The 27,785-nt window shown below is 31.5% G+C and overlaps 1 protein-coding gene across 3 annotated transcripts in view; it reads left to right on the top strand.

Annotated features, from left to right (window-relative positions):
* Grip75 (gamma-tubulin complex component 4) overlaps positions 1–27,785 on the top strand; it is a 73,656-nt gene that overhangs the window by 31,781 nt on the left and 14,090 nt on the right. For all 3 annotated transcript variants that reach the window (XM_075382423.1, XM_075382421.1, XM_075382420.1), the window contains exons 7-11: positions 6,333–6,462; positions 16,463–16,593; positions 23,193–23,349; positions 25,188–25,298; positions 26,931–27,108. In XM_075382423.1, coding sequence (XP_075238538.1) covers positions 6,333–6,462; positions 16,463–16,593; positions 23,193–23,349; positions 25,188–25,298; positions 26,931–27,108 — 707 coding nt within the window. The remainder of the gene's footprint in view (positions 1–6,332; positions 6,463–16,462; positions 16,594–23,192; positions 23,350–25,187; positions 25,299–26,930; positions 27,109–27,785) is intronic.

Below are 27,785 nucleotides of genomic sequence, written 5' to 3'. Positions count from 1 at the left end.
ATGGCAAACATTTTATCACATGTTTCTTTCATAAAAACTGAATAAGCGGACTGAATAACTGGAGTACAACTGCATTTAGGCTACATTTACATGAATCAATGAAAAGGTATCACTCTATTTTTATGGTCTGTTGCTAGTTCAGTTATTATATTGATGTCAAAACAAACACAAAGAGAACCCTTCATTTTATAAATCACTGAGAACATTACTTTTTGTAAAAGATGCAATACTTGTTCCATCTGCCAATATAATTTACTCTTACAATCTAGAACCAAGAAGTTCAGCTACTGTTTTTTATAGGCCTACGTCTGCACCAAATCATTTAATTAATTTTGACTGATAAGATGGATTTACTGGATATCTGAGGAATATGAATATGATCACAAGTTTTTTTCGGAAGATAGATATTTGATGATACACAAACTGACATTTTCATCAATTTATGTATCATCATTGCCACTGAGCTCTGATATCTTAATATCTATCATCCCACTTTATTTAATGTTGGAGTCGGTATCGATCGATAAGCTTCTCCGTGAGGAATCATTCTAAGAGCACAACAATGGCACATTTGAATATTCAATTTTATGTTTTTGTTTTTTTTTAATGTCGTTTGTGATGGTAAAACCAAAGTAGCAATCATCAAACTGATTGGTAGGTTCATGCCATACCATAGGATTAGAACATGACATAGCTCTTCTGTTGGATTTTATTCACTGAAGTAGTAGCATTTCAGTCTCATAATCGATAGATCTCAGGTTAAAATCTATATGTTGTTTATTTTTTTTATATATATATATGCACTAACAGATTATTTTCTATTTTATAATATTTATTAGAATCTGGAAAAAGCTATATAAATTTCATGTTAGCTGATTATTATTTTATCTGAATATTACAATTATTAACCTAAGAGCTTTTTTGTATATGATGATAATTATTAAAAAAAACAACAAACAAAATATAAATATTTTTGGATTATAACAGGCAAGCTGAAAATTTAAGTAGATAATTTATTTTAATTTTCTATTATAAATAAAAATAAAATATTATAAAATAAAAATTTTTCTATTATAAAATAATTTTTTCTATTATAAATAGAATTTGTTTGTTAAAAACTGGAAAGTCTGATATAAAGATAAATATGGGTAATATGACGAGAAGAAACTACTATAATTTTTTCAACTACAGAATTGTTTAAAAGAACCTAAGATTATATGACACCAAAATTGTGTAGTTATTTATTGATTTGTTTATAGATGACAAATCATACAGTTTAAGAGAAAAAAGTGTATTATATGAACTCTTTTTCCTAGAAGATCCAGAATGCTTTTTTTCAACTACTGACCAGGTGGCTAAATTATAAAATCTTATCTGTAACTTTCCATTGATTCCTTTGTTCAGTGTAATCTGTTATACAATCTAATTTTCTTCTTTTTTCTTTCATATTGTTTTTTATTATAGTTTAAATTTTTAGTTTATATCTTTATTATTATTATTATAAGTCGAGAACTTCCCAATGGAAGATGTTAAGCATTCATGATTCATATTTCTTTGGCTTGGCATTCTTCTTTTCCCTCCAAAATTCTTTTGGAGGGACTTCTTCCGTTCTTCAGACCATTTTGGACGATGTTGTTTAGACTTTGGCACTTCTGGTTTAACTTCCCTTCTATCTGTTTTGTTTCTGTCTGTGTTTGTGTCCATGATCCCCTCCAGCGCAATTCCGGCATGTTCTTAATCTTTTCATTTCTGCGTGCCAGGGGATTGCAACTTTTAATAATGTTAAGTACACGATTATTCTTTTGGTCAATCGGTTTTCCGGCAGCCTGCAAAGCTGTTCGAAGAATTTCATTCATCTCTTCCTTATGTCAGTTTCATTGTTAGGGTATGTTTCAACAATTTCGTTCGGTTGTAATCTGTATCCTTCTTCAGTTTGTCTCGGTCCCAATATTTTCCTTATAATCTTCTTTTCCTGTTTGTTTATTTCTTCTATTTCAGTTTTCCTATTTAAGGTCTGTTTCACTACGCCAGTGAAACAAGCATTATACGCCATAATGCTGTGGGTTTAATAACTGTGTTGTAATCCCGGATTTTCGATTGGCGTGAGAGGGATTTCTTGTTGTAGAGATTTTGCATTAAACCTAGAGCTTTTCTGACCTTCTGCAGACAGTCCAATTGTTTCTCAGAGCTGTTCGGCGTAATAAATTCCCCAAAGTATTTAAAGTGAGGGACTTTATTTATTATTCCATATTTTGTGTTTAAATTTGGGATTTCTATTCTGGAGCAGATGAATACTGTTTTTTCAAACAAAATTTGTAGTCCTACTTTTTCTGCACATTCCTGAGTGTTTTTATTTGTTTTATCGCAGTCTGTTCGTCTTCCGCAAGGATTGCCAAATCGTCTGCAAATGCCAGGAAGGGTTACTTAAATTTATTTTTGCGAATCCCATTTAAATCTATTTCCAGTATTTTTGTTGTTTGAATGTATCTTCCCACTTTGTCCAATGTGATATTAAGTAGCGGGAGATAGTCCATCCTCTTTTCTCACTCCCGTCTTAATTTCAAAAGGTTCTGAGATTTCGCCCATAAATTTTATTTTAGATATAGTTCCAGTTAATGTTTGTTCTATTAATCCTCGAGTTTTCTGATCTAGTCCTCTCTCTTCTAGAATTTGAAAAAGAGATTGTCTGTCTATGGAGTCGTAGGCTCTTTTGAAATCTACAAATGTGCAGATCATGGGTTTGCTTCTGTTGTTTTTAATTTTGATTATCGTTTTCAGGCTGAAGATCTGTTCCAGGCATGACCTGTTAGGTCTAAAGCCTGCTTGATATTCTGATAGGTATGGTTCCTGCTGTTCTTGTGCTCTAGTTAAGAGCCAGGATGATAGGATTTTGTATGAAACCGTTAAAAGGGAAATTCCTCTGTAGTTGTTTACATCTGTCCTATCGCCCTTCTTATATAATGGGTGAATTAAAGCTGTTTTCCAGTCTTCCGGGATCTTTCCCATTTGCCATATGTCTTGAATAAATTTGATGATTTCCTTCAGAGAATTTGGTCCTAAATTTTTCAGGAGTTCAGCTATTATTCCATCTTCTCCTGGGGCCTTATTGCTTTCGAGTTTTTGAATATGGATAAAATTTCATCTTGAGTTGGGGCAAGGGAATCTTTCTCTGTGACACTTGGTATGACTCTCAGAAATCTTTCTTTCGGTTCGGGGCAGTTTAACAGTTTCTCAAAATATTCTGCAAGTTCCCAACAATTTTCTTTGTTCGTGAGAGCCAGTTTACCATTTTGTCTCTTAAAGCAGAGATTCTGTGGAGTGTATCCTTTGATTCGTGAAGCAAATATCTTATAAAAGTCGTGTATGTTGTAATTTCTAAAATTTGCTTCTATCACATCTAACTGGTCATTGACATATTTTCTTTTGGTTTGTCTTGTAATTTTGTTTGGTTGCCTTCGGATTTTTATGAATTTCTCTAGAATTTCCTCTGTTTTATTTTCATTGTAGTCTTTAAACGCTTTCTTTTTGTTTTCTAGGGCTATTTCACATTCTTGATTCCACCACAGATGTTTAGGTTTTTCTAGAAGGGAAATCTGCTATCTGGCTGTTTGAATAATTTTAAATCAAAATTCGTGCCAATTTTCTGCAGGTTGTTCCTCCCATTTCTCCGTGATTTTTGATTCTTTAATCTTCTTGACATCAGATCTTGGGATTATCAATGGTTTCTTGGTATGTTTACAGCCAGGAGTAAATTAAATCTTGATTCTTGTCAGGTATTGATGCGAGTCAATGTGTGCTCCTTTTCGTACCTGAATGTCATGTATTTCCTTTTGAAGGTCTTAGGTTATTGCAACGTGGTCAATCTGATATTCCAAATGGTGCATGGCGGATCGCCAAGTTTTTTGTCTCTTTGAGTTTTTCGTTAGGGTGGTAGACATGATTTTTAAATTGTTTTGTTGACAGAGTTCTGTTTTTTAAGCGGGTTCCGTTTTTTTTTCATGGACTTATGTGCAGGGTACTTGCTGACTGTCTCTATATTTCCGCTCTCTGCCAATTTGGGCAGTAAAATCTCCAAGTAGAACTTTTACATCGTTCTTTGGGATTTTGGACATTGTGGTTTTGAGTTCTTCCCAGAATTTGCCCATCATTTCCGGGTCTTTCCTATTTTGTTCATTAGTCAGTGCATGTACGTTGATAAATATTTGTTTTTTGTTCATATGTTGGACTCTCATTGTCATAAGCCTGTTACTTATTGCTTTTACTTCTTGTACAGAATCCAGAACTTTCTTACTTACTAGGAAGGCCATTCCCAGCATATTCACCCCCTTTGCAGACTTTCCTGTTAGTTCCACTTTTAAAAATTCTGTAACTGTTGTAGTCCATTGTCTTCTGGAAATCGGGTTTCTTGAACTCCGAGGATCTGGATTTTATGTTTTGCTAATTTGTTGGTTAGATTGTGTAACTTGCCTGCCTGCACAAATGTTTGTATGTTGAATGTTCCCAAGTACATGTGTGTTCTGCGCGGAAGTTTTCTAGAGCACTCCAACTTGCTCACTCATATAGGTCCAGGCTTCCCAGAATCCGAATGCCTGGTTGCCACTTTCTTGCGGGTGGATTGTTCATCGGGGGTAATTCTGTAATTACTTGTACAAGCCATTCTTGCTTGTAATTAGTTCTGGCTCACGCCAGAGAACTAGAACCAGGAATTGTTAGTTCTTAGAGCATTTTCACAGGCACATTTATATCTTTATTATATATACCTTTTTGCTTTTTTTTTTCTTAAGTAGTTACATTTGAATAGTTTTAATTTAACCAATTCATAAAAAGGAAACATTATGGATAATTTTCTTTTAATTTATAGTTCATGTACACATACCACAGTCAACCTCCTTTCTTTAGTTTTAATTTTTCTAGTAAATTTTTTTTACTTTTAATTATTGGCTGGTGGTATTCTCTAAAAAATATATGTAATTTCTAAACATTTGCAGTGTGCTATAATTATTTTGGAATTTTTGTTCGCTTAAGATTATTGATTGTTATTATATAAGGTCTGCCAGGAAAATATCTAACTTTGTGCTGTAGCTGACAATAGAACCCTTACTTCCTTTTTTATTCATAATCAATAATAGTTATTTATGTTCCTTATTTATTTAGTCTTACTTCCCTTTGGAAGCCACAACTTTTTTTCATTGATTCTCCACTTTCAGAAGCATTCCTTATATTCTTCTTTCTGAATAACTACAGCTACTTCACATTCTCTTTATCATCTAATCATCTTCCTTTTAGAGAATTTTTCAATTTAGGGAACAGTCTTAAGTCCCAAGGAGTCAGTTCAGGATTGTATAGCAAGCCGTAACCATAAATCCACGATTTATCCCCAGTGAACATTCAAACCTTATGAATGTTTCTGATTGTTACCAAATTCTCCTGAGTGACTTCCCACACAATAATTCCTTTAGTCTTCCATTAATAAGTTGCAGCCATTTGGCTCTTCTCCAATTATTGGCTCAAGATTTCTGAAAGCATAGTTTTTTGGAATTCCAAGATGTTATATCTCTTGTTGTGTTAATGATTATTATAGTTTTTTTAAGAGTTTTTATCATTGCAACCCTGCCAGAACAAAAGTCACATTCAACTGAAGTACAACCATTTTTAAATCTTCTATACTGCTCATTAATTTGTGTATCATACATAGATTCATTGACATACACTTCATCAAAGCAATGATTTCTGAACAAGAATGTTCAGGTTGTGGCAGAATTTAATGAAAACTCTTTGCTTTATATGCTTTGACAATATTAAATGTAACAAACAGAAATAACAATGGGTACACTAGAGCATGCTGCTGCCAGACCCACTGGGTTGGTCTAGTGGTGAACTCATCACCACAGATCACCTGTATCGAAATCAAGAGTTCTAAGGTTCAAATCCTAAAAAAGGCAGTTACTTTTATATGCCTGAGTACTAAATCATGGATACCGGTGTTCATTGTGGTTGGATTTCAGTTAACCACACATCTCGGGAATGGTCAACCTGAGACTGCACAAGACTGCAGTTCATTTATATTCATATATATATCATCCTCATTCATCCTCTGAAGTAATACTGTAAAGAAAAGCATACTGCTTCCAACTAAGCAGCTCAATCTACACCCTGTTTAGTTGGTTTATTTATGAGGGTACAGCCAGCACATTGTGAATACTACCACATCCATGTTTCACTTGTAAGTACAGTTATAATTCAAAGTCAGATACTTTCCAATCAGACTTCCTATGTAGTCTGTAGTAATAGCATAATCATAATAGAGTGAAAGCATAAAAATTTCTTTACAGATTGATGGAGGTGAATTTATTTTAAATGAAGAATTTATTCCTCCTTATGTCACATTCACTACTGCAAGTAAAATACTATACATCGGTAAAACTGTAACATTATTTAAAGGTGATTTACAAGGAAAACCAGGTATGTTATTTGCTCAAATTACAGGATATTTTGATAAATGTCATTAAATGTTAAATATATATCTATAAATGTTTTGATGTTGATCATTTTCAGAGGTCAGCTGATTTAATTCTGAACCATCTCTACCACTGCATCTTCAGATGGACATCATCCATCTGATAATTATTAAAATTCACATTTATTTATGATGTCTATCTGAATATTTCAGCACTTTTTCAGATATATTTTAGTTTTTGTAACCGGCAATGTTATCTAAAAAATGTAATTTGCCAAATGTTTAAGTTAATTTGCACATATATATATATATAAAATATCAGTTAAATTACATAATTTTTTGCCATTTAAAATTAACAAATTTTACTAAAAGAGCAATTTTTATTTAAGTAGTTTTGAAATTTATAATCAATATTTTAATTTTTCTTTCAGTAATGTTTGTTTTTAATAGAATTCAAAATTTATGGATTATATTTGAGCCCTTATTTTTGTACTATTTATAAAACATTCCGGGAGGGGAAACTTTTAAGATCATGTAGAAAATCAAATAATTGTTGAATAATGTCATAATGCATGGGTAACACACGGCAATGAATATTCATCTAAATAAACCATTTTCAAAAATATTACATCAAATCTAAAAATAGATTACCATTTTGATTGTTACACAATCATCATCAGCAGATACTAAGGAAGAAGTATTCATAAAAGAATGAGTAAAGGGAATGAGTAATAGAAAAGGGAAAAATAATAAAAATTTAAAATATTGATTGAAAAAATATTGTTCTTATAATACATTATAAAACGATCAATATCAAAGATTCCCCGAGTCCCTAAATATGAGATGTAGAAAAATCAACATAACAAATAAATTTAAATATCTGAAAAAAATAATCCAAATTAATGGTGTAGATGAAGAAGCCGATCAAACAAAAACAGAAAAAGGAATTGACCTAACAAATAACAAAAGATATTTACAATAAAAATAACATCTCAGGTATTACAATATGGTATTCAAATCAGAAGGACTCTTCACATAAGAGTGCATCTTCAGTTTGAAATAAAGTGAAGTAAATGCAATAGAAAAAAAGAGAGGAGACTCTTGGACCAATAAAAATAGATGAATATGAATTCCAATATATTAAAGATCTTTGCAATTACATTGAAAATGGAAAAAATATACGATTTCATCGAAAAAAGAAGAGCCAGATTCTTTGGTCATCATATGAGAATGAATGTTAACAGGCAAACAAAACAATTCTTACCCACATTTATCAGTGGACCTCAATGTTGCACTGAAAATATCTGTAGAAATTGTACAAGATAGAACAACATTCAGAAGACTGGTACAAGATTTCAAGAATTTCCAAGAGAAGAAGAAAAAAGAAACCAACAATGTCTACTCAGAAAGAGAAGGCAAAGACAAAGAAAAATAATGAAGAACTGCTGGAAGACCAAGAAAGAAAACGTCATGATAAAAATGAATGTAAAATGTTACTTCACGTGGTCCTCAGTCAGCCAAATTCAGAAAAAAAACACTATAAAACAAGTATTTTTAATATATTGTTTTGAAAATAAGACTGAAATATACAAATAAGTGTTGTCATTTTAGGTATTCCCATGAGAAAGTGTTAAGTTATTTTAAAATCATCTAAACTTCTGAAATCCAATGCAGACTGTTCACAAAATGTTCAATATGTGAGAAGTCAACTGATTGACATATCAGCAAAAGTCATTCTGTATTCACTTGCTATATTTTTAATTGTATCTGTTTAGAAAAGAACAAGAACACAAAACACAAAACACTAGCCTTAACATTCAACTTTCATTTCCCCCACTCTATAGAAATAATCTTTTTTTGTATTTATTTATTTAAATATATATCAAAGAATTAGAAATAAATATTTTTATATAAAAATGTGAAAAAAAATAATTCATAATTTTGGTTACTGTTTTTGAATAAAAAGGAATTATTTTATCATAAAAATTCAAATAGAGCGATTTTTATTGTAAAAAATAAACTTTAAAAATGAATGTAAAAATAAATAATAAAAAAATGTGTGACTTGGCCCGTTATGAGGATGGTGGAGGTTAAAAAAATAAAATATCTATATATTTTGCAGAGTGAATGGCAGCAGTAGCATAACATGAGAGTCAGGAAAAACAAATCTTTAAATTCAGTGGGAATCCTGTATTTTATAAAGTGGACTAACTTTTCTTGGTCCTGCTGCTACAATGAAAATCAGTGATACCTGTTCTGCATATTTAAATTGTACAATCCATTTATTAAAATGCCACAGTTAATACATTTTTTACCATACTGTGTTAACATCCATGAATGAATTTAGACAAGTTTTACATCTTCAGGAAATAAAAATCTTATCCAAGCATGCTGTTCTTCCACGGTAAAAATTTCAAGGAGAGCCAACATTTTGAAATAAACAAAAAAGAGGTTATAATTAATTGAATTAATTATTATAAGTAATTGTACTTGCATAAATAATTTTTCCTGAAATTAGAGAGGAATTTCATACTGCCCTTCAGGGCAAGTGGTCAAATTTCAAAAATAGGAACATAAGGGGTAGTAGGAAAGGTCCGGTTGTCGTAGCAGATGACAAACAATTAGATTCATTTCAGAATCTGTCATTAATAAACAGTTGAAGGTTAAGGTGGATCAGAAACATAAAAGAAGACCTGTCATTGTCTATGATATAGATCATCACCTGTCCGAGGAGGCAGTTGTGTCTCTCATACAGGAGTAAAACACTGTCTTGGATGAGACAACTTTCAAGTCTGAGTGCAGGTTTTTCTTCAAAACTGGTAGACCTGATGCCCAAAGGTATCATGGTGTATTCGAAGTTGGGCCTATTTTGTTAAACAAGATTGTTGCTGAGGGTATTTTGTTTTTGCTGAGTCAAGGAGTACACTGATATTCTGAATGTTTTAAGTGTTGTAGATTTGGTCATAGGACAAAATTCTGTCTGTTTTCTGCATACTGCATGCATTGTGGTGACAAAGGACACAAGCATGAAGACTTCTAAAAAGTCTGAGGCTCCTGTTTGTGTAAATAGTATAAGGTTGTGCAAGGATTGCAAGCATTCGGTCGATAGTAAAGATTGTGGTTGTAATTTGAGAGCTGTTGAGATGTATTTTAATTCATTACATGGTTAAGCAAATTCTCATGGTGCTTATATTGCTCAGATCGAGTTAAGTAAAATTGTTGAAGGAGGTCCCTTGATATAATTCTTCTGCAACATCTATGTATGGTTCAGATCAATCTGCTAGGTTTTAATATTTGACGTAAATCATACTGGAAGTAATAGTATGTCTGCAATTCTGTATAGGAAGACATTGGATTGTGTCTTTTTGAGGCAGGTTTCTGATACTCATCATGTTGCTGATTTTGATATCTTGCATCAAAATTGATGTCTGCATCATGTTGATGGTCTTGATTTCTATCTTGTTAGTTCGTATTTTCAATTAAAAGATCCCACTGAGGAACATTTAGAAAAGTGGGATAGAATTCATGATCTTGTTGGTAACTATCCTACAGTGCTAGGTGCTGATGTAAATGCTAAGTCACTTCTTTGGCATAGTGGTACAGATGATAGTGGTGAAGTAGTTGAAGGCTTTGTTATGCACTATGGATTAGAGATCTTTAATGTTTTCAAGGAGTTACCAACATATGTTGGAGTGGCAGAAAGAAGGAAGGAGATTGTTTGCTGAACAAATATTGATATTACTGTTGGTAGGAATATTCCTAGTAAAGTTGATGCATGGTCTGTTGTTGATTGTTCTAGTGATCAATGATAAATTATCTTTGAGTTGGTTAGGGAGTTGCAAGACACAAATGGAATGTCTCTGTTCATCAGGGGCGCTTCCTGCACAGGAAGGTGGACTAGCCTAAATTAGTTAATACCTCTCTGCTAGACACCATCTCTTAGACCAGTCTGGATGATATTCATTTGAAAGACCTGGCAGAAAATTTTTAATAATTTGTAGTGGTCCTCTGCCCTGTTTCAGCTGCAGAAGTGTGATTACATGTAGAATGACCAGTACTTGTTATATAATTATTTCAGCTACCGAGACAGCATCTCAGAAGTAGAAAAACACTATTTAAAGGTTGTCCATAGGGTAGTGTTTTAGGACCTGCTCTGGGTTGTTGAATTCGATTCTTTGATGCAGTTGAGGTTACCCAGTTGATGCTATTTTATCGCTTTTGCAGATGATAGGATTTTGCTGGTTAAAGGAAATTTGAGGAATGAGATCAAATTCAGGGCACCCCAGACTTGCAAAATACTACAACTGTAGAGTTTGCAACATAAAATAGCATTTAGCTCAGAGAAAACAATAATGATTTTGCTCAAAGGCAGACTGGCTGTTACATGATGACCTTGTGTATTAATGAGAGGTCATCGAATTATGTATGTCCTGCTGCAGAAGTATCTAGATGTTATCCTTGATGAGAATATTCTATTCAAGTAGCATCTTCAGTAGACTGCCAAAATGGCTTGTAATGCTTCCTTTGCTGTTCAGAGAGCAGTTTGCTCAAGTTGGGGGCTAATTTCAGAACTATGAGTGTTCTATATATGGGTGTATGTGAAGCTGCAATGCTGTATGTTGCATCTGCCTGGGATCATCGAATGAGGTAGAAATTTTATAGTAATATTTTTTTGAGAGCCCAGTGTCACCTATATTTACTGTGATTGGTGCCTTAGGACCATTTCTCAAGAGGTGGTCCTTTTTATTTCCGGTATTAACTCCATTGATATTCTCCTTGCAACTGAGCTCCAATCACATTATGATGCCAAGAAGGTAGGCCAACTTATTGATGGCTTTTACAAACATTGTATTTTTCTTGATATGAGAAGTAGTTAGGTAGATTTCCCCCAACCTGCATATTACACAGTTATTTCTGGACATGGTGCTTTTCGAGATAGTAGGTTAATTTGATAGTTGAGAGTTGTAAGTTACGGTAGGTGGTTATGGTTAGAAGAAGCCATATGAAGGCGATAGTAAGTTGTGTAAATGTACTGATGGAAATGTCTGCCAAGGCATTTGCATGGTATCATCCTGACAGAGGCCAAATTGATGACAGTGATATATTTTCAGGTTTAGAGGTCTAAAAGACAACCTCTGGTAAAGCCTGTTAGGGTTAGGAGCAGGAGGGTAGTGTGGGGACCGGGATCGTCACAAGGTCTTCTCCTACACAGTTCAGGATGTAAGTCTAAAAGCTTGAGGGTTGAATCTCATAAAGAAATCTCAAACTACTTTTAAGATTGTGTGAACAGGAAAACTCTGTCTTATCAATTCATAACACTGATGAAACCTTAAATTTTTTTACACAAATTACATGTGCTATTTCGAAAAGCTAGTTTAGAAAAAAAAGAAGTAAACAAAAAGAAAAACTTAGAAAAAACTGGATCAGATTTGGTATTATTAAAAGAACCTGCTTTACAAAACTTGGAAAAAATATCCCTCAAATGTTGAACTAAAAAGAAAGTATATTTATTATGCACACAAATTAGATAAAATTATTGATTTATATAAGCTGAAATATGATAGTGAATTTGTAAATAAGATCGGAAAAAGTAACAAAAAAACATGGAATTTTGTAAAGAATAAAATAAGTGCTAAAGCTAAAAGTCATCAGGAAATTGATTTTTTAAATCTAAACTAATCTTAAATTTAAACTGAAGTTATTAGTTTAATCTGACTAGCCAGTAATATAGCTAGTCATTTTAATGAATATTTCTTTAAAGTAGGTGAGAATCTATATAGTAATTCCAGAAATGATATTTTCCTTGAAGAGTGTATCAAAACCTGTTCTTATAATACTAACTTAATCTAGAACCTTACTAGTGTGCATGAAGTCGTGAAAATAACTGTCAACAACAAGACAAAAGCATTGTTTTTCGTGTATCTTGAATCGTGTATGGTGATTTTAACTAATTTGGGGCGCTGAATTCAAAACAGTTATCAGAATTTGTGTAATATGTCATGTTTTTTTAGATACATATGATTTATTTACCAATAAATGCATAATCACTGTGAAATCAATATTTTAAAAAATCTTTATTTATGTGTATTCATTTAAAATTTGTTCAAATCAACTAGATTTTTATTTATTCAAACACAGATACATTGAAATATATTAATACGGTTTTAAAATAACAGTTTTTAAAAGTTAAATCATTGTAATTGTCTTATCATTAATTTTTAAAATATGTTAATTTTTCAGCTTGTATGATGTTTGATCAGTTTCTCTAAACAAAAACCAACAATAGTCACCGATCATTTCAGGATCCCATCTTCCATGGTACAAATGCTCCGTGGTCAGAATATCCTGATGGAAACACTCTCCTTGCTTATCGCTGACAGAGCCCAAATTTTCAGAATAAAAGTTTAAATGGGAGTAATATTGATGCCATAATTTCATTCGTTTTTTCATGTCGACTGCATGAGCTAATGGAATGGGTGGCTGTTTGATACCATTATTCAATGAAACTGCTTTCATGCTAACTTTAGAAGAGTAAATAAAAAGACACTTTCTTCAGGAATGTGCTGAATTCCAAGCTCTTTCATCAGGCCATCAACATCAGTTCAAATGCACAATGAATTTTTTCGTAGTAAAATAAGTTGAAAACGTTTTATTTCATGTTCTAACATAATAACTTTTGTTTTTCTGCTAAAAGATTCCACTGTCGCAGTCTAAATTATTAAGTTCATGTTATTGAGTTAAAAATCCTCTACTTCATCTGCTTCACTTTCAGTTTGTTCTAGCAATGTCAGATTTGATGATGGTACAGGTATAAGTAACTCCTCTTTCTGTGTTACCAGCTTTAGAGCTGAGGATACATCTGCATATTTCCTGTTTTTGATTGAAAATCCAAATATATTTGTTATACAAAAGTAGCTGTTGGTGAAGTGATCCTTAGATTCATGCCAAACCATTGATACAGCAAACAGCATGGCTCGTCGTTTTCCCTTCAACCATTCAGTTACTGAGTTACTAAGCATGATACGCAAAAAATTTTAAATTATGGTTTTTACCTCATTGGATGGAAAGCCACAGTGTGTTGTTTGCTTTCAAGTCCTCTCTGATGACAACATGAACCCATCAAAATTAATTTGACACATGGAAACTAAACAGCCAGATCATAAAAGCAAACCCTTGGAATTTTTAGAAAGAAAATTACATACTTTGAGAAATCAACAAGTTTCTATTTGTAAATCAAGCCATACTTATAAAAATACACATGAAGCATCTTATCTCATAGCATTAAGAGTAGCTAAAATGTCCAAATCCCATGCAATCACAGAAAACCTCATATTGCCTGCTGCAATTGATATGATCAGTGTTTTAATAGGCGTGGAAGAAACACAAAAGATGTAAAAAAAATTTTGCTTTCCAATGACACAGTATCAAGGCAAATCGATGACATGGATGCTGATTGCGATAAGATAATTCAGCAAGTGAGGTCAAGTAATTTTTTTAGTATTCAATCTGATGAATCTAAAGATGTGGCAGACATTTCTCAGTTCTTATGTTTTGTGAGATATGAATGCGTTAGGAACAGATCAATCAAAGAAAATATGTTGTTTTGCAAATCAATACCTGGTCATGTAACAGGACAATGTGCTTTTGATCATTTTTGTGAAGCTATTAAAAACTATAACATAGATTGAACAAAATGTATTGCACTATCTAGTGATGGTGGAAAGGTGATAACAGGAAAGAACAGTGGATTTCTGAAAAAATTAAGAGATCATCTAATACCAAGGGTGGAACAGGTACACTGCTTCCTTCACAGACATGGTCCTGCCACAAAAAATGTGATGAAAATCTCATACAAATTCTTTGTAAAGCTGTAGAAATAGTTAATTTTATTCAAAGTTGACCATTACAGAGTGAAGATGCATTTGCATCAGCTAAAAATTCAGTTGGTGGAATATTTCTCAGAAGATAAAAATGATTTCTATAAAGAGATGGTTACTGAATCGATTTAGTGAAACTGTTGTTGCAACTGCTAAGTTACCAGTTGAGATTCACAACCAGCTCATCAAAATGTCTGTTGATAAAACATTGCAACTACAATTCACATCTGAAGATTTAGATAGACAAGTGGATAGATAAGATTTAGCTTGCTCGTGGAAGTAAATATGAAAATTTACTAACAGAAACATTGAAAATATTAATTCCTTTCGCCACGTGTTAAGGGTTTTTCATCTACGGCTGTCTAAATATAGGAATTATCTTTTATCATTTGAAACCAATTTTTTTTTGTGTTTCTAGCATAAATCCAAGTATGAAGAAACCTTTAAATGAAAATCCAATGCAGCATCTCATTAATTTATTTTCTTTAGCTAGTGTACTTATAAATGTAAGTAAAATTTTTTTAAAAATGATTTTTTCCCTCATAAAATGATCTCGTTATTGTTTTTGTTTAAAGTTATGGGGTAATTTCGCAATCCCTAGAATGAGAAACGCTGCTGTAAATCATAGGATTTTATTAGCAAAGTTATATAGATTTGGGGTGAGGGGTTTAGCTTATAATTTACTTATAAGTTATTTAACTGATGGATCTCAAGTTGTTAAAATTAATAAAATGAAAATTGATTATGGAAATATTAATATTGGAATGCCTCAAGGTACAATACTTAAGCCATCGTTATTTTTAATGATTTACTGGATTTGCCTAGTGAAGGTGTCATTTCTTTTGCAAATGATACTTCTTCTAAAACCAATTTATGTTATAAAAACAGCCTTATCTTTTAAAAACAATTTGCTTTATCTTCTAAAAACAATTGGAAGGATACAGATTTTTCTATGAATAGAGTATTATCTAATATGTGTGAATGGTTAACTAATAATCAATTAATGCTGAACATTGACAAAACAGTATATATTCCTTTTGTAAATCACTTAGATAAATGTCCAATTTTGAATGACATCAGAATTTATAATAAAACAAAACCAAACATTTTGTAATAGATCAAATATTTAGGGGTATAGATATGACCTCAAAATGAACAGAACATGTAAACAGATAGTGAAAAAAAGAGATATATTTTGTTTATCTTTGCAAAACTTTATAAACTGTTAAATACTAAAACTGTATTAACTGTATATTATGGACTTTTTAATGGTATTGCCAGTTATGCTCTTATACCATGGGGACTTGCTTACATAATTGGTTTGCACCCGTATTAAAACAATATTTAAGAAAAATTATAATAATGACATCAAAATGGTAGTAAATCATGATCAGATTTATAATTTATGAGTGTTATTGTTACTGTGATAATTTGAAACAAATTCATAAATTGTCTAGTAGCAAAACAAAAAACAAATCTATTATTTTACCAATGGTTAGTTTCGAAGTGGGCAAAAAAAGAAGGTACTTGTACATGCTACAAAAATGTTTAATAGCTTACCAAACAACTTGAAATTATTAAATACAAGTAAAAATTTATTAAATCTAAACTGTAAAAGTTAAATAGAATAATGCAAGAAAATATTTATTTTATATTTGTAACAAATTATTCAAGAAGTATCTTTATTAGGTTAATTTAGTGTTATGTGAACTTCTGATATGAACTAAAGTGTATATCATTTTTTTAGGATAAGCTCTTTATATTTTCTTTTTTTTATTTTATATCCAGGCTCATGCACAGGTTTTTTAAACCTACTACGAATTCCAGTGTGACTTATGTATGTCTAATAAAAGATATTTATAAGTATGTATTGGAATAGCATAATAATATCTGGTAAATAAATAATGGAAATCCTTTACCAACAGCTAATATAAGAATATCAAATACTTTTTTTTTGGTTTATTCTATTACATAGTTTTTCTGCTGTTCCCATTTTTATGTAATTGTTAAACCCTCATATTAATTACCATAAATTTGGGGAAAGTTTTTTACAATATTTATTATTTTATATTTAGAGATTTCATTGTAAATGAACATAAGTATTTCCAAAATTATGTACCTTTTTTAGATTTTGGTAGTAAAACCGATGTATTTCATCAAGAAGAATTATACCTAGTAAAATCTCTGCAAAGTTGTTCATTTCAAGATACTCAACGTCTTGAAACCATTATTACCAATCTCGAATCAGCTGTTACTCGGGTATAGTATTAATTATTTGTATTTTATTTTATAACATAGATTTACCATTCTGGTAAGTGATGAAAAATATTATACTTCCACAGTAAAAAGAGAATGAGTGTATGTTATTGAACCAATAAAGTTTGAGGTGGATCAGGTGACAATTGAAAACAAACAAATATCATTTTCTCCTTGATCTGTTTTCTTTATTCTGGAATAAATTTCTGGAAACTGACCATGATATAAGAAGGATGTTAATGGCAGTTCAGTAGTACAATATGAGAGGGTTCTGGTTTACAATTGGTACTGTGTTCTAGCCATGATTAGGGCTGGATGTTTTATTAAAATAGTAAAATAAGTGATAATGTGATGAAATATTTACCTTTTCATGGATACTGATAATATGAGAATAATGTGAAGTATAAGGAAAATTAACATCATCCTTGCATATTTATTTTTTGATTGATTATACTTTTCCGTTAATTGTCCCTCATCATGAAAACTTCTATTTGATTAATATCATTTAAAAATAAAATGGTTTAGTTATATTTAATATTAGTTTTTTGTTAACAAAACAAATCTTGAATTATTTAGAAGCACAATATTGTTATATATAATTATTTGGGCATTATTAGTTTTTGTTATATATATATATATATATATACATACACCAGGTGGTCCACATAAATGTAGCCCTGCCAGAATATGGAATATTAAATAGAACATTAACATCACACAATAGAACATTAGTTTGCATACAGGACACTGACATGGAAAATTGGAACTGAGGAAGGGGACGTACATATCTATGTAATTAATAACTACCCTCCTGTGAGTCACATGATCTTCCTTCCTGCCCGTCACTTCCATGCTCCAACAGTAAATTGTCTGCCGAGATCAAGATGAGGTATGTTGTATTGTGTGTGTATTAGCTATGTGTTTGATACCAGAGCAACTGAATATTTTAGTCGTACATAAGAACCAGTTCTTTGAAGGAAACGCAGGAGTTATTTCATAAAGAGTTTCCTAATCATTCCCATCCCAGCTAAACGCAACATTCAGCAATTTATGAAAAGATGGTGCCAAACAGAATCTGTTTTACATTCACCAAAGAGCTGGTTGCAATCTGTTCACACCCTGAACTTCATGAATGCATTTCTGAAGTGATGTTTTGTAGTCCTCGGAAGTCTACTAGAAAACTATCACAACAGGTCAGGGTGAGTTGACAACCAATTATTGCACAACCACAGTTGTGCAATAATTGAAGGACCAGACAAGAGAAAACTTGTGACTTTTTGTTGCTGGTTGTTGAATATGGTTGCAGATTGTTTTTCTCCACAGCTTACAGAAGAGGAATGTGAGTATTGCTTTTTCCCAGCAGGATGAGACGACCTGTTACATATCTGATAGGTCAGTTGCTCGTGTTCATGAACTGTTTACTGCTGAGCGAATAGTGAGTAGAGGCTTATGGCCGCCATGGTCACTAGACTTGTTGACATAAGACTTTTATTTATGGAGAATGTTGAAAGGACAAGTGCATCAAAACAATCCACACACAATCAGTCAACTGAAGGAGAATATCAGAATGTGCATTACCAATATTACCCCAGCGAAATTGACACTGGTGCACCTGCGTTTGTTAAACTGTGCACACAACTGTTTAGCTGTAGGTGGAGATTATTTTCAACATTTACTCTGATGATTAGTACAGTTGTGTTAGTTCTTAATATCAGTCTTACATAGGTTACTGTACTCTAGGCAGGATTACTTTTTCATGGTCCATCCTATATATATTTATTTATTACCAGAAAGTAATTTACATATCCCGATTCACGCAGAGTAAAAATATGCAAGACAGTAAATCCTACCAAGGCAAGTATTATTGTCTGTGCACAGGTCAGGTTAAAAACTTTACCTAAAATTACAATCACAGAATACAAAAAATATAAAATTACTCATAAACAAGCAAAAGATATACGTCAGCCAAGCTATTAATGACTAAATTATGTGTAACATTTGTAATCCTATAATCCTTTGATAATTTAACATTCCTTAACCCTAGGGTGATAAACGTTGATATTTTGACAGTATAGTCCGATCCACAAAGTGATAGTGTCGAACTGGTTGATGTGTATAAAATCCTATAGAACAATCTGGATAGCGATCCGATCCTTTCGCTATATATAACCAATTGGTAGAGAAAGTATCAATCTATAATTCTGTAATTATTTTACTTGGTTAGGTTCCCTACTCTGTAATTGGGATTAAAATGGGACACCAAACACAGTAACAGACCCAGGTTCTGTTACTGTGTTTGATGGTTATGTATTTGAGATTATTTTTTTTGAAGCATTAAGGTCTTGGACTGTGATGAACCTTGGCTTGATGAGTTTCATCTTTCTTGCTTCCGAGATTTTCTTCATTCGCTCACTACTAGGCTTTTTCTATTGGTCAGTCCACTTTAAACCCGTACTGTGTACCTGTTTTTGTTCTTTAAATTGCTTACAATTATATATCTTTTTCCTGAAAACATTCCTGTCGGCTATCTCTTCTTCCAGGATGCTCATTTCCACTAGATCACTTCTGATTTCCGTAACCCAATTTGTTGTGTTTATGAGTTTCACAAGATGATCAAAAATCAATTTCATCAGTTTGTTGTGTCCTTCCTCTTAGGTGTCCATAAAATTTAGCTCTTCATCTTCTTGGTGTCGTGAAAGTTTCTGTTTAAGAAGTGTTCCTCATTGTTCCATAGTCGCCACTCTCCTTCTTTGTTTTTCCATTGTCCTAAACTTTTCCGTAGTATTTGTTCCATAGTCGCCACTCTCCTTCTTTGTTTTTCCATTGTCCTAAACTTTTCCGTAGTATTCTTTGTTCCCACTCTTCGACCTCCTTGATATTTCCTTTTCTGTTTGTGGGTAAACATTCTATGGCGTTTAATCCTTCTGACTTGATGAGTGTTGTAATGTCTTATCTTTGCTTGTATGTATGTACTTTTTTTGTTATCTGTGTTTGTATTGTTGTTTTATCCAGTCCATTTGATTGACTCCATTCTCCAAGATAGCTAAAGCTGTTGACCCTATTGATCTTGCCGTATTTTGTTTCTAGGTATTTTTCATTCTTGTGTTTCCATTCTATGTGTTCCGTTTTTTCGATTGAGATTTGTAATCCAGTTTTTTTTGTTCCATTTCCTGCAGTTTCTCAATCATTATCCATAATGCATCTTATGTGTTAAATGTCAGAAGTGATATATCATAGTGTTAAATGTCTTTTTATCCTAGTTGTATTTCTTTGATATTCTCTTTTTCTAATTGTTTCCACCATTCCCTGATTATTTTTTCCAGTACAGTGTTAAAAAGCATTGGTGATGGTCCATCCCCTTGGCTAACTCTTGTCTTGATGATGAAGACTTCCAAAATTTCACCCATGAATCTAACTTTGGAGGTTGGACATGTTAAAGTTTGTTCCATAATTTTGCGGGTCTTCCTGTCTATGCCAAATTCTTATAAAATTTTAAATAATGTTGATCTAGCTATGGAGTAATACAAGTCCACGAATATTACTAGTTCTCTTTTTCCCAGTTGTCGCTCTAAGCCTTATAATGTTTTTAAGGTTGAAAATTTTTTTGGCACACAATCTGCCCTTCCTAACTCCTCCCTGGTACTCACCAATTAGATAATTCGTTTGTTTGTTCATTCTATATTGAACTTTGATAAAATTTTGTATGCTACTGGTAGAAGGAAGATTCCCCTATAATTATTGCTGTCTGTTTTGTCTCATTTCTTGTGCAGAGAGTGTATGAGGGCACTTTTCCATTCTTCCAGGGTCTTTTCAATTTACCAGATTCCTTCGCAGGTTTGTTACATCTTTACTATTTTTCCTTCTTTCCATTTCAACATTTTCACCATTATTCCATCTTCTCCAGGTGCTTTATTATTTAAACAAAATAAAAAAAAAAAATTGTTTATCAGTCTCTTAATGATCTGTACTATCTCCTGTTCTGTGGGTTCTGAGTCTGGGTTGTGTTTATTATTACTTCCAAAATAGAATAATTCTTTAGGGGTTTCATAGTTTAATAGATTTTGAAAATATTTTGATAAGATATCACAATTTTCTTTATTATTTAAGACTAGTTCACTGTTATCCTTTTTAATCCTGCTGGTTGGTACCTTGGAGTTCTTTGAAGGTCTTGTAGAAGTCCCTAGTTTGTACTGCTTGAAATGTTTTTCCATCTTTTCCAATTTAGCGATGTCTTGCTGCTTATTGATTCTTTTGATGGTTCTTGCCATCCCTTTTCGTTGTCTTAAAATTGTTCCAATTTTCTTCTATTTTATGGAAGATCCATAGTTTCCATGCTTCCGCCCTTATATTTAGTGCTTTGCTGCACTTATTGTTACACCATCTGTGCTTGGGCTTCCTTTTAGGTTCTGAAATTCCTCCTGTTGCTTTTTTTAAAATGTCTTTGAACTCGTTCCAGTCCATTCTTAACTTGGTCTATTCTGCCTGATTTTATTCTTTTTAGATACTCTTCTTTTTTATGGCTGAGAGCTTTTGTATTTATTCTTGATTTTTTAAGTGGTTTGTTTTTTGGTTTATTAGATTGAAATTTTACTTTAATTATTATTAAGTAGTGACCTGAATCTAAGTTTAGTCCTTTTTTAACTCTGGTGTTCATTATTTATTTTTCATCTTTCCTGGTTGTAGTGACATGGTCTGTTTGAAATTATACTATTTTTGTATTAGGTGTGACCCATGTCTTTTCTTCTTGAGCGTATTTTGTAAGTGCATTGTCATCAGTTTAAGATTAAAGATTTTGCAGGAGGTGATGATTCTCTCCCCATTTTTGTTTGTTCTTCTGTGGGCCGGATAGTCTCCCACTATGTTCCTAAATTTCTTTTCTTTTACTATTTAGGCATTAAAATTGCCAAGTAAAAATTTGATTTGATGTGGAATTTTAGATGTGACGTCTTCTAATTGTTCCCAAAATGCTTATGCTTTATCTGGGTTTACTCTATTATCCTTATTCACTGGGGTGTGTGCATTTACGGAGGTGTACCCTTTATTTCCTGACCTGAAAGATAGCATTAAAATTCTTTCTGATACAAATGAAAACTTAATTAGGCTTCCCTTTGATGTTTTTTCTTACTGCAAAAGCTGTTCCTAAAATGGTTCCCGCTGTTTATGATGGCTGGTTTTCTTTGTAAAACCTGTAATTTCCCAAGTCCATATGAAATTCGTTCCTAAATCGAGTTTCTAGTAGTGCTGTTATTTGTATACTTTTCACGTCTAGCTTGTTAGTCAGCTGTTTTAGCTTGTTGGTCTGTGTAGGTGTGTTGATGTTAAACGTTGCCAAGAAGTGTTTTGTCGTAGTTTTTAGTTTAGTAAGTGTGTTTGAAGGTTTTCGTCTGAGCATGAGCATCAGGCTTCCCAGAATCTGAACACCTAGTTACACTGCATACGGTGAAGGATTCTTCTTTAAAATTACCCCTTGGGTAGTTATCAGATTGGTTGACTATTTCATCATGCTTAAAAGTTGAAGTTGATTTGGGAGGGCGGGTTTCTCCATATCCTCACAAGTTAACTGAGTAGTAACACTCAGAGTTCTTCCGCTTTAGTTCAGAAAGACCCTACGTCCCTCTCCTACTCAGGCCCACCACATGAACACTTGAACGTCAGATTAATTCCCTAATAAAATACAAGGATTTTTTAATTAACTTTTTCCTTTCCAAAAGACTAACACTTGTATTTAAAATATATATATGTATTTTTTTAAATTAAATATTTCTTCAACATATTGATCACTGTGCTAATAAGATTAAGTATTAACTGAAACTTAACCACCAAAAAACAGTAAAAAGATAAGTAAACTTACCAAATTCATCAATCATTTTTTATGTAATTATAGAATTGAATCCCAACTGATGATGTGGGATCCTGCAAAAATCAATTATTGGTGTGGATCTGATAAATTTACTAATCTTTTTACTGTGATTAGGTGGCTAAGATTCAGTTAATATTGAATTTGATTAGCACAATGGTCAATATCTTGAAGAATTATTTGAATTCAGGAAAAAAGTATATATATATATCTTAAATACAGTCATCCTAAAAAAACCAACATTTAATTACAAAGTAAAAGATATGAATCTGTTTACTATGTTTTGGTGGTTAAGTTTCAGTTAATATTGAATATATATTTATTCAAAGATTCTCTCATTCATAGATGTATGAATGGGAGATGGTAAACATTCCTCTCTTCATTTGTAACATTTTAATAATGTAATAATTTAAATTACACAAAATGGTATGATGAAGGAGAGATCTCTACAAAAGTATTAAACATGACAGAAAAAATGAATCTCTGGAAAAACTACTTTTTATAAAAAGTACTATTATATTATTGTTGTGGTAAACGCAAAGTGATGGAAACTTAATGTACTAATGAAATTAAATTATTTGATTATTTAATTAAAATAATTAGACAAGTTTAATTTATTAAGTTTTGTTTATAATAGTTTTAACTCACAAGTTTAAATTCAAACAGATATTTAATTTAAACTATATTTAAATTTCAACATTTTAACTAGTTACAGTTTTACTATTCATTTATTTTTTTCTTATAGAGACTGTGGTTATTAGCAATGGAACAAGCCAATCTTCTGGGAAGTTTGAAAGCCATGAAAGATTTTTACTTATTGGGTAGAGGCGAACTGTATGTTGATTTTCTTAACAAGCTTGGGCCTGTTTTAAATAAACAGTTATCTTCAAATGTTTGCAGAGGTATATATAATAATTTTATCTTTTATACTTACACAGTATCCACTTTACAATTTCAATGTCCGTCAAAAATGTCATTCAGCCTTAAGTATTAAATTAAAAATATGTATCGCATTAACTTCTAGTTAATGCTTCCATCAGAATATTATTATGATGGCGCAATTAGCATAATATTTTTCTGATCATTTAGAACATTTCTGGAAAACCTTTTCCAGAATGGAATTCAACTACTGTGAAACAAGCATGTAAATTTTTGGCCTTATTTTAATAATGCTACGTTATTTATTTATGAATCATTGTTCAGTTGTAAAAAAAAAGATTTTAAAAGAAATTTGGACATTCATCATTATAATACAAGAAATGGAACAAATAAATATGTGGATATCAGTAGAACATCATTGTTATATGGGTCATTTAATGATTATTATAGAAAAATGACTAGAAAAATTATTATATATTTAATGACAATTACACTAGCCATACTTTATAGGCTATATATAGCCACTTGTCCCATTCTGTGAGCTTTCTTTTTCTAGTAGTAAACAGTTGTTCATCTTGTGTCTTAGCCATTCTTCTGTTGCATTTTTGACCCACTTATACTTGTTGACTTTGTGCCACATAAAGACTCTTTAAGAGGATCAAAAAAAGAAAATTGATGGTGGGAGATCAGGTCTGTAAAGTGGATTGGAACAACACCTCCTACTTTTTAATAGCTTCTCGTGCCTTTTGAGTAATATGGAGGTGGTTGTTATACAGAAGAATTACACTTTTTGAGAAAGAACTGAGATGTTTCCTCTTTAGTGCGGGTTTCACTTTATTTTCCAGCGAATCACAGTAGTACTTACTGTTTAAACAGCGAATACTATTGTACATTTTCCTTCTAAATAATCGCACTATTTGGGCTTTTATAATTCCAAAACACTGTTAACATCACTTTACCAATAGTGCGTAGGTTTAACATTTTTTTCTTGGCAGGCAAACTTTCCATTCCATACTCTGACATCAGGATTTTCACTCAAAATGAAAAATGTTAGTTTCATCACAGTTACGCAATCTAAAAAAATATTTCTGTTAAAAACAGTTGTAAATTTTGAGGTGATCATCTTAGAACCTACCTTGAACACATTTAGCAATAATTCAACTTGTCATGGATAATGGAATGAACAGTTTCTTTTTTTTTTGGCATTGTGTTATAATACACAATGTAACACAACAAAACTATTTAAAACCATAATGAAAAAAAACACTGGTGCAACAATTGATTTTACAAAAAAAATAATAGATAACATAGCAGTTTTTACTGCAGAACTTAGCATTTTTACTGCTTAGATTCATCTTTTGCCAGATACTTACCAAAAGAAAGATAATTTCATGATCTTTTTCTGAATAAACCTCATGATTCATGAATATGCAAGTCATTAAGTACTCACACATAACCTATTGTATATGTGTAATTTACATTTAATTACACATGGTAATTGTCATGTACTAACATTAAGTTATTGTTTGTATTTTTCACCAAATGTATGTTAACATCGACACCTCAGTTGTAAAAAAAAAGCTTCATTGTGAAATGCATCAGACTCATTTTTAAATCGTGATATATTTATATTTGTTTTTCCCCCCTTTAATTAAGGTATAGATTTTAGTTTATAATATTATTTTTATTTTTTTTTAATTTATCCTAAGATGTATGTAGTTCTATTTACCTGGCAGCTGTAAGGTTCAATAAATTATAATTTTTTTCCTCTATAAAACCCTATATTATTTATTTTTTAAAATTATGTTATAAAAATGTTACTTTTATTTTTATTAATTCTTTTATTTATTTTTTTTTTCAGATTTAAATATTGGATTGATTGGCTCAGCCAGGAATGTACAATACACTGATGAGACTATATTAGAAAAATTTGAATTTAAATTACCATCCAAAGATTCTTGTTCACCTGGAGGTAATTTTTTTCTTGATGAATTAATTCAACATGAAGTTTTTGAAGCTTGTACGTGGGAATATGGAAATGGAATTTTGTAGCATATGAAAACTGTCATACCTGAACAGGATTCAAACCTGAGACCCCCAGATGAAAGGCTGAGACACTACCACTCTGCCATGGAGATTCAGTCATGCTTCTTATAAAATTACCTTTATCAGTAAATCTAACCAATAAGAAAACTGTCTCTGCCTGTCTTCTACATAAGTTTATTTATTTATTTGTGTGATATGTGATTTTCAAATTGTATTGACCTTATAGAGAGTCAAATTTGAAACTCAGTGGCGGCTCGTGTATAGGCACTGTGGAATTGCAGCGCCTCCTATTTCCACTTGATATTATCGATAACATTTAATATGAGTCCTTTTAAATATGAGTCCTTTTTTCTTTAATTCTTTCTTTATACTTGTGCAATATATAATCCTTAAGCTTAATGTCAGTAGCCATCCCCCAGTTTATGAAAAAGATACAAAAATCTTTGTATGGAACTGTGCACTTCACAGTTTCATCAGTGTGGTGTTTGGTTGTTGTGCGCATGCGCACATAGAAAGCTGCACATGAGACTGCAAGGGAGAGAGAGCACTGGCATGATGTTGGAAGATAGTTTTTTTTTTACTCTGCGAGTGTTTTGCTTAAAAACCGAGTACCGTATTCTTGAATGTGATAAAGTGTCGAATTAGATTATTATCCTGCTTCCAGCTGTTCTATTTGATTCATTTTTTCAGTTCTTTTATTTTACAGAAAACTTTAACTATGGCCTTGAAAAGGCCCAGAAAAAATTTTCTGGGGCAGCACCTCTACTAATTTTAGCTACAAGCCACCACTGCTGAAACTAAAATGTACATCCTGAAATTTTATTTTAATCTACAAACTCACTGTCGTGTAGTGTTGGTCTGAAAAAAGAAATCTTTTTTTGTTTAACATCAGTGAAATTATATTTTTAATTTTATTAATACCACCTAATACAGAATATTGAGTTAATATTCAACATTCCTTGGCTTGTAGAACACAAACTGCTCTTGCATACTGGAGTTTTGTAGTTTTACTTTTTTTTACTTATATCACCTTCACAAATGATTTCTTTATTATTAGTTCCTGTTGGTTAAGTTTTGGCAAATCCAGACTTTAGTTTCTTATGGTTGATGCCTCTAATAACAACCTAAAGATTGATATGAAAATAAAAATATACATAATAAAAACTATATGAAAATTTTGAACAAATAAAGTCGTAATTATATATATATAGCATTTTTATATTGAAAAGATTGAAATCATATATGTAGAAATTTATTATTCACATGGGAAATTAATAGTCCCTATAATATGACAAAATAGGAAATTTAATTGCAGAATGAGCTAGTACACAACCTTCGAAGAAAATTTTAATAGAAATAAAGGGCTATGTTAATTAATTTTAATTTTAAAAAACCATTGACCTTTATAATTTTTTGACAGAATATTGAAATGTTATTGAATTAAAATCAGAATAATTTTTTTTTTTTTTTTTAATTAAAAAAAATAAGGGAAATCCTATCAAAATGAGATGGCATTTTTTTTTAATATAATTTATATTTAGTGTTTTATCTGTTACAGTGAAAGTAAAATCAGTTCTAAGAATGGAATACAGTCCTTCAGTACCATTACACTTATTCTTTTCACCAGTTGTTATAGATAATTATAATGTATTGTTCAGATTCTTTTTACGTGTTAAACAAGCACAACTTAATTTACATTCAATATGGATGAAAGATGTAAAAAATAAAAAACAATTGTAAGTATATATGTGTAAGTTTGTTTACTATTGCTTCTTTACATTATTTACTGTTTTGTCCTACATATAACTAAAAACTATTATTATCTTACTCTTGATTGTACAATTTAAGTCTTTTTAATATTTTTTTTACTTATCACAGTAATGGTAGTTTTTTCCTCGTTAAAAACAGATGGAAATCAAGCAAAATTACCTTTCTTTTCTTTTTTTTGTATTTATTTTAGAAACAGAAATTAATGGTTAATTTTTAATGCCATTACAGTGAGTAACATATTTGTACATAATCATGAAATAATTTAGATTAGTCTCGCTCCAAGTTAATATCGATTGCAGGCCGCTCGGATTTTATAAAAACTCCTGATTATTGGAAGTGTAAAATAAAAAGTTTTTAAGTTACCAATACTATAAAATGATAATTGTAATGTTTGGCAACAGCAAACTACACTAAATTACATAAATAAATTTTTAAAATACCTTAATTGTTTTATAAACAGCCCATTATGTGTGTGAATCACCTGTATATATATATATATATATATATATATATATATATATATACAGGTGATTCCAAATTGCGCAGAAATCTCTCAGGAGATGATTCTATAGCTAAAAATTTAAAAAAGTTCACATATACATAAGGTCAGAAGCCAGTTTGCTAGCGAATTTTGGCTCACAAA

The sequence above is a fragment of the Lycorma delicatula genome, chromosome 1 (assembly GCF_047948215.1).
Source record: "Lycorma delicatula isolate Av1 chromosome 1, ASM4794821v1, whole genome shotgun sequence".
Lineage (NCBI taxonomy): Eukaryota > Metazoa > Arthropoda > Insecta > Hemiptera > Fulgoridae > Lycorma > Lycorma delicatula.
The sequence above is the reverse complement of the archived record's forward strand: the minus strand, read 5'-3'. Positions and strand labels throughout refer to the sequence as shown.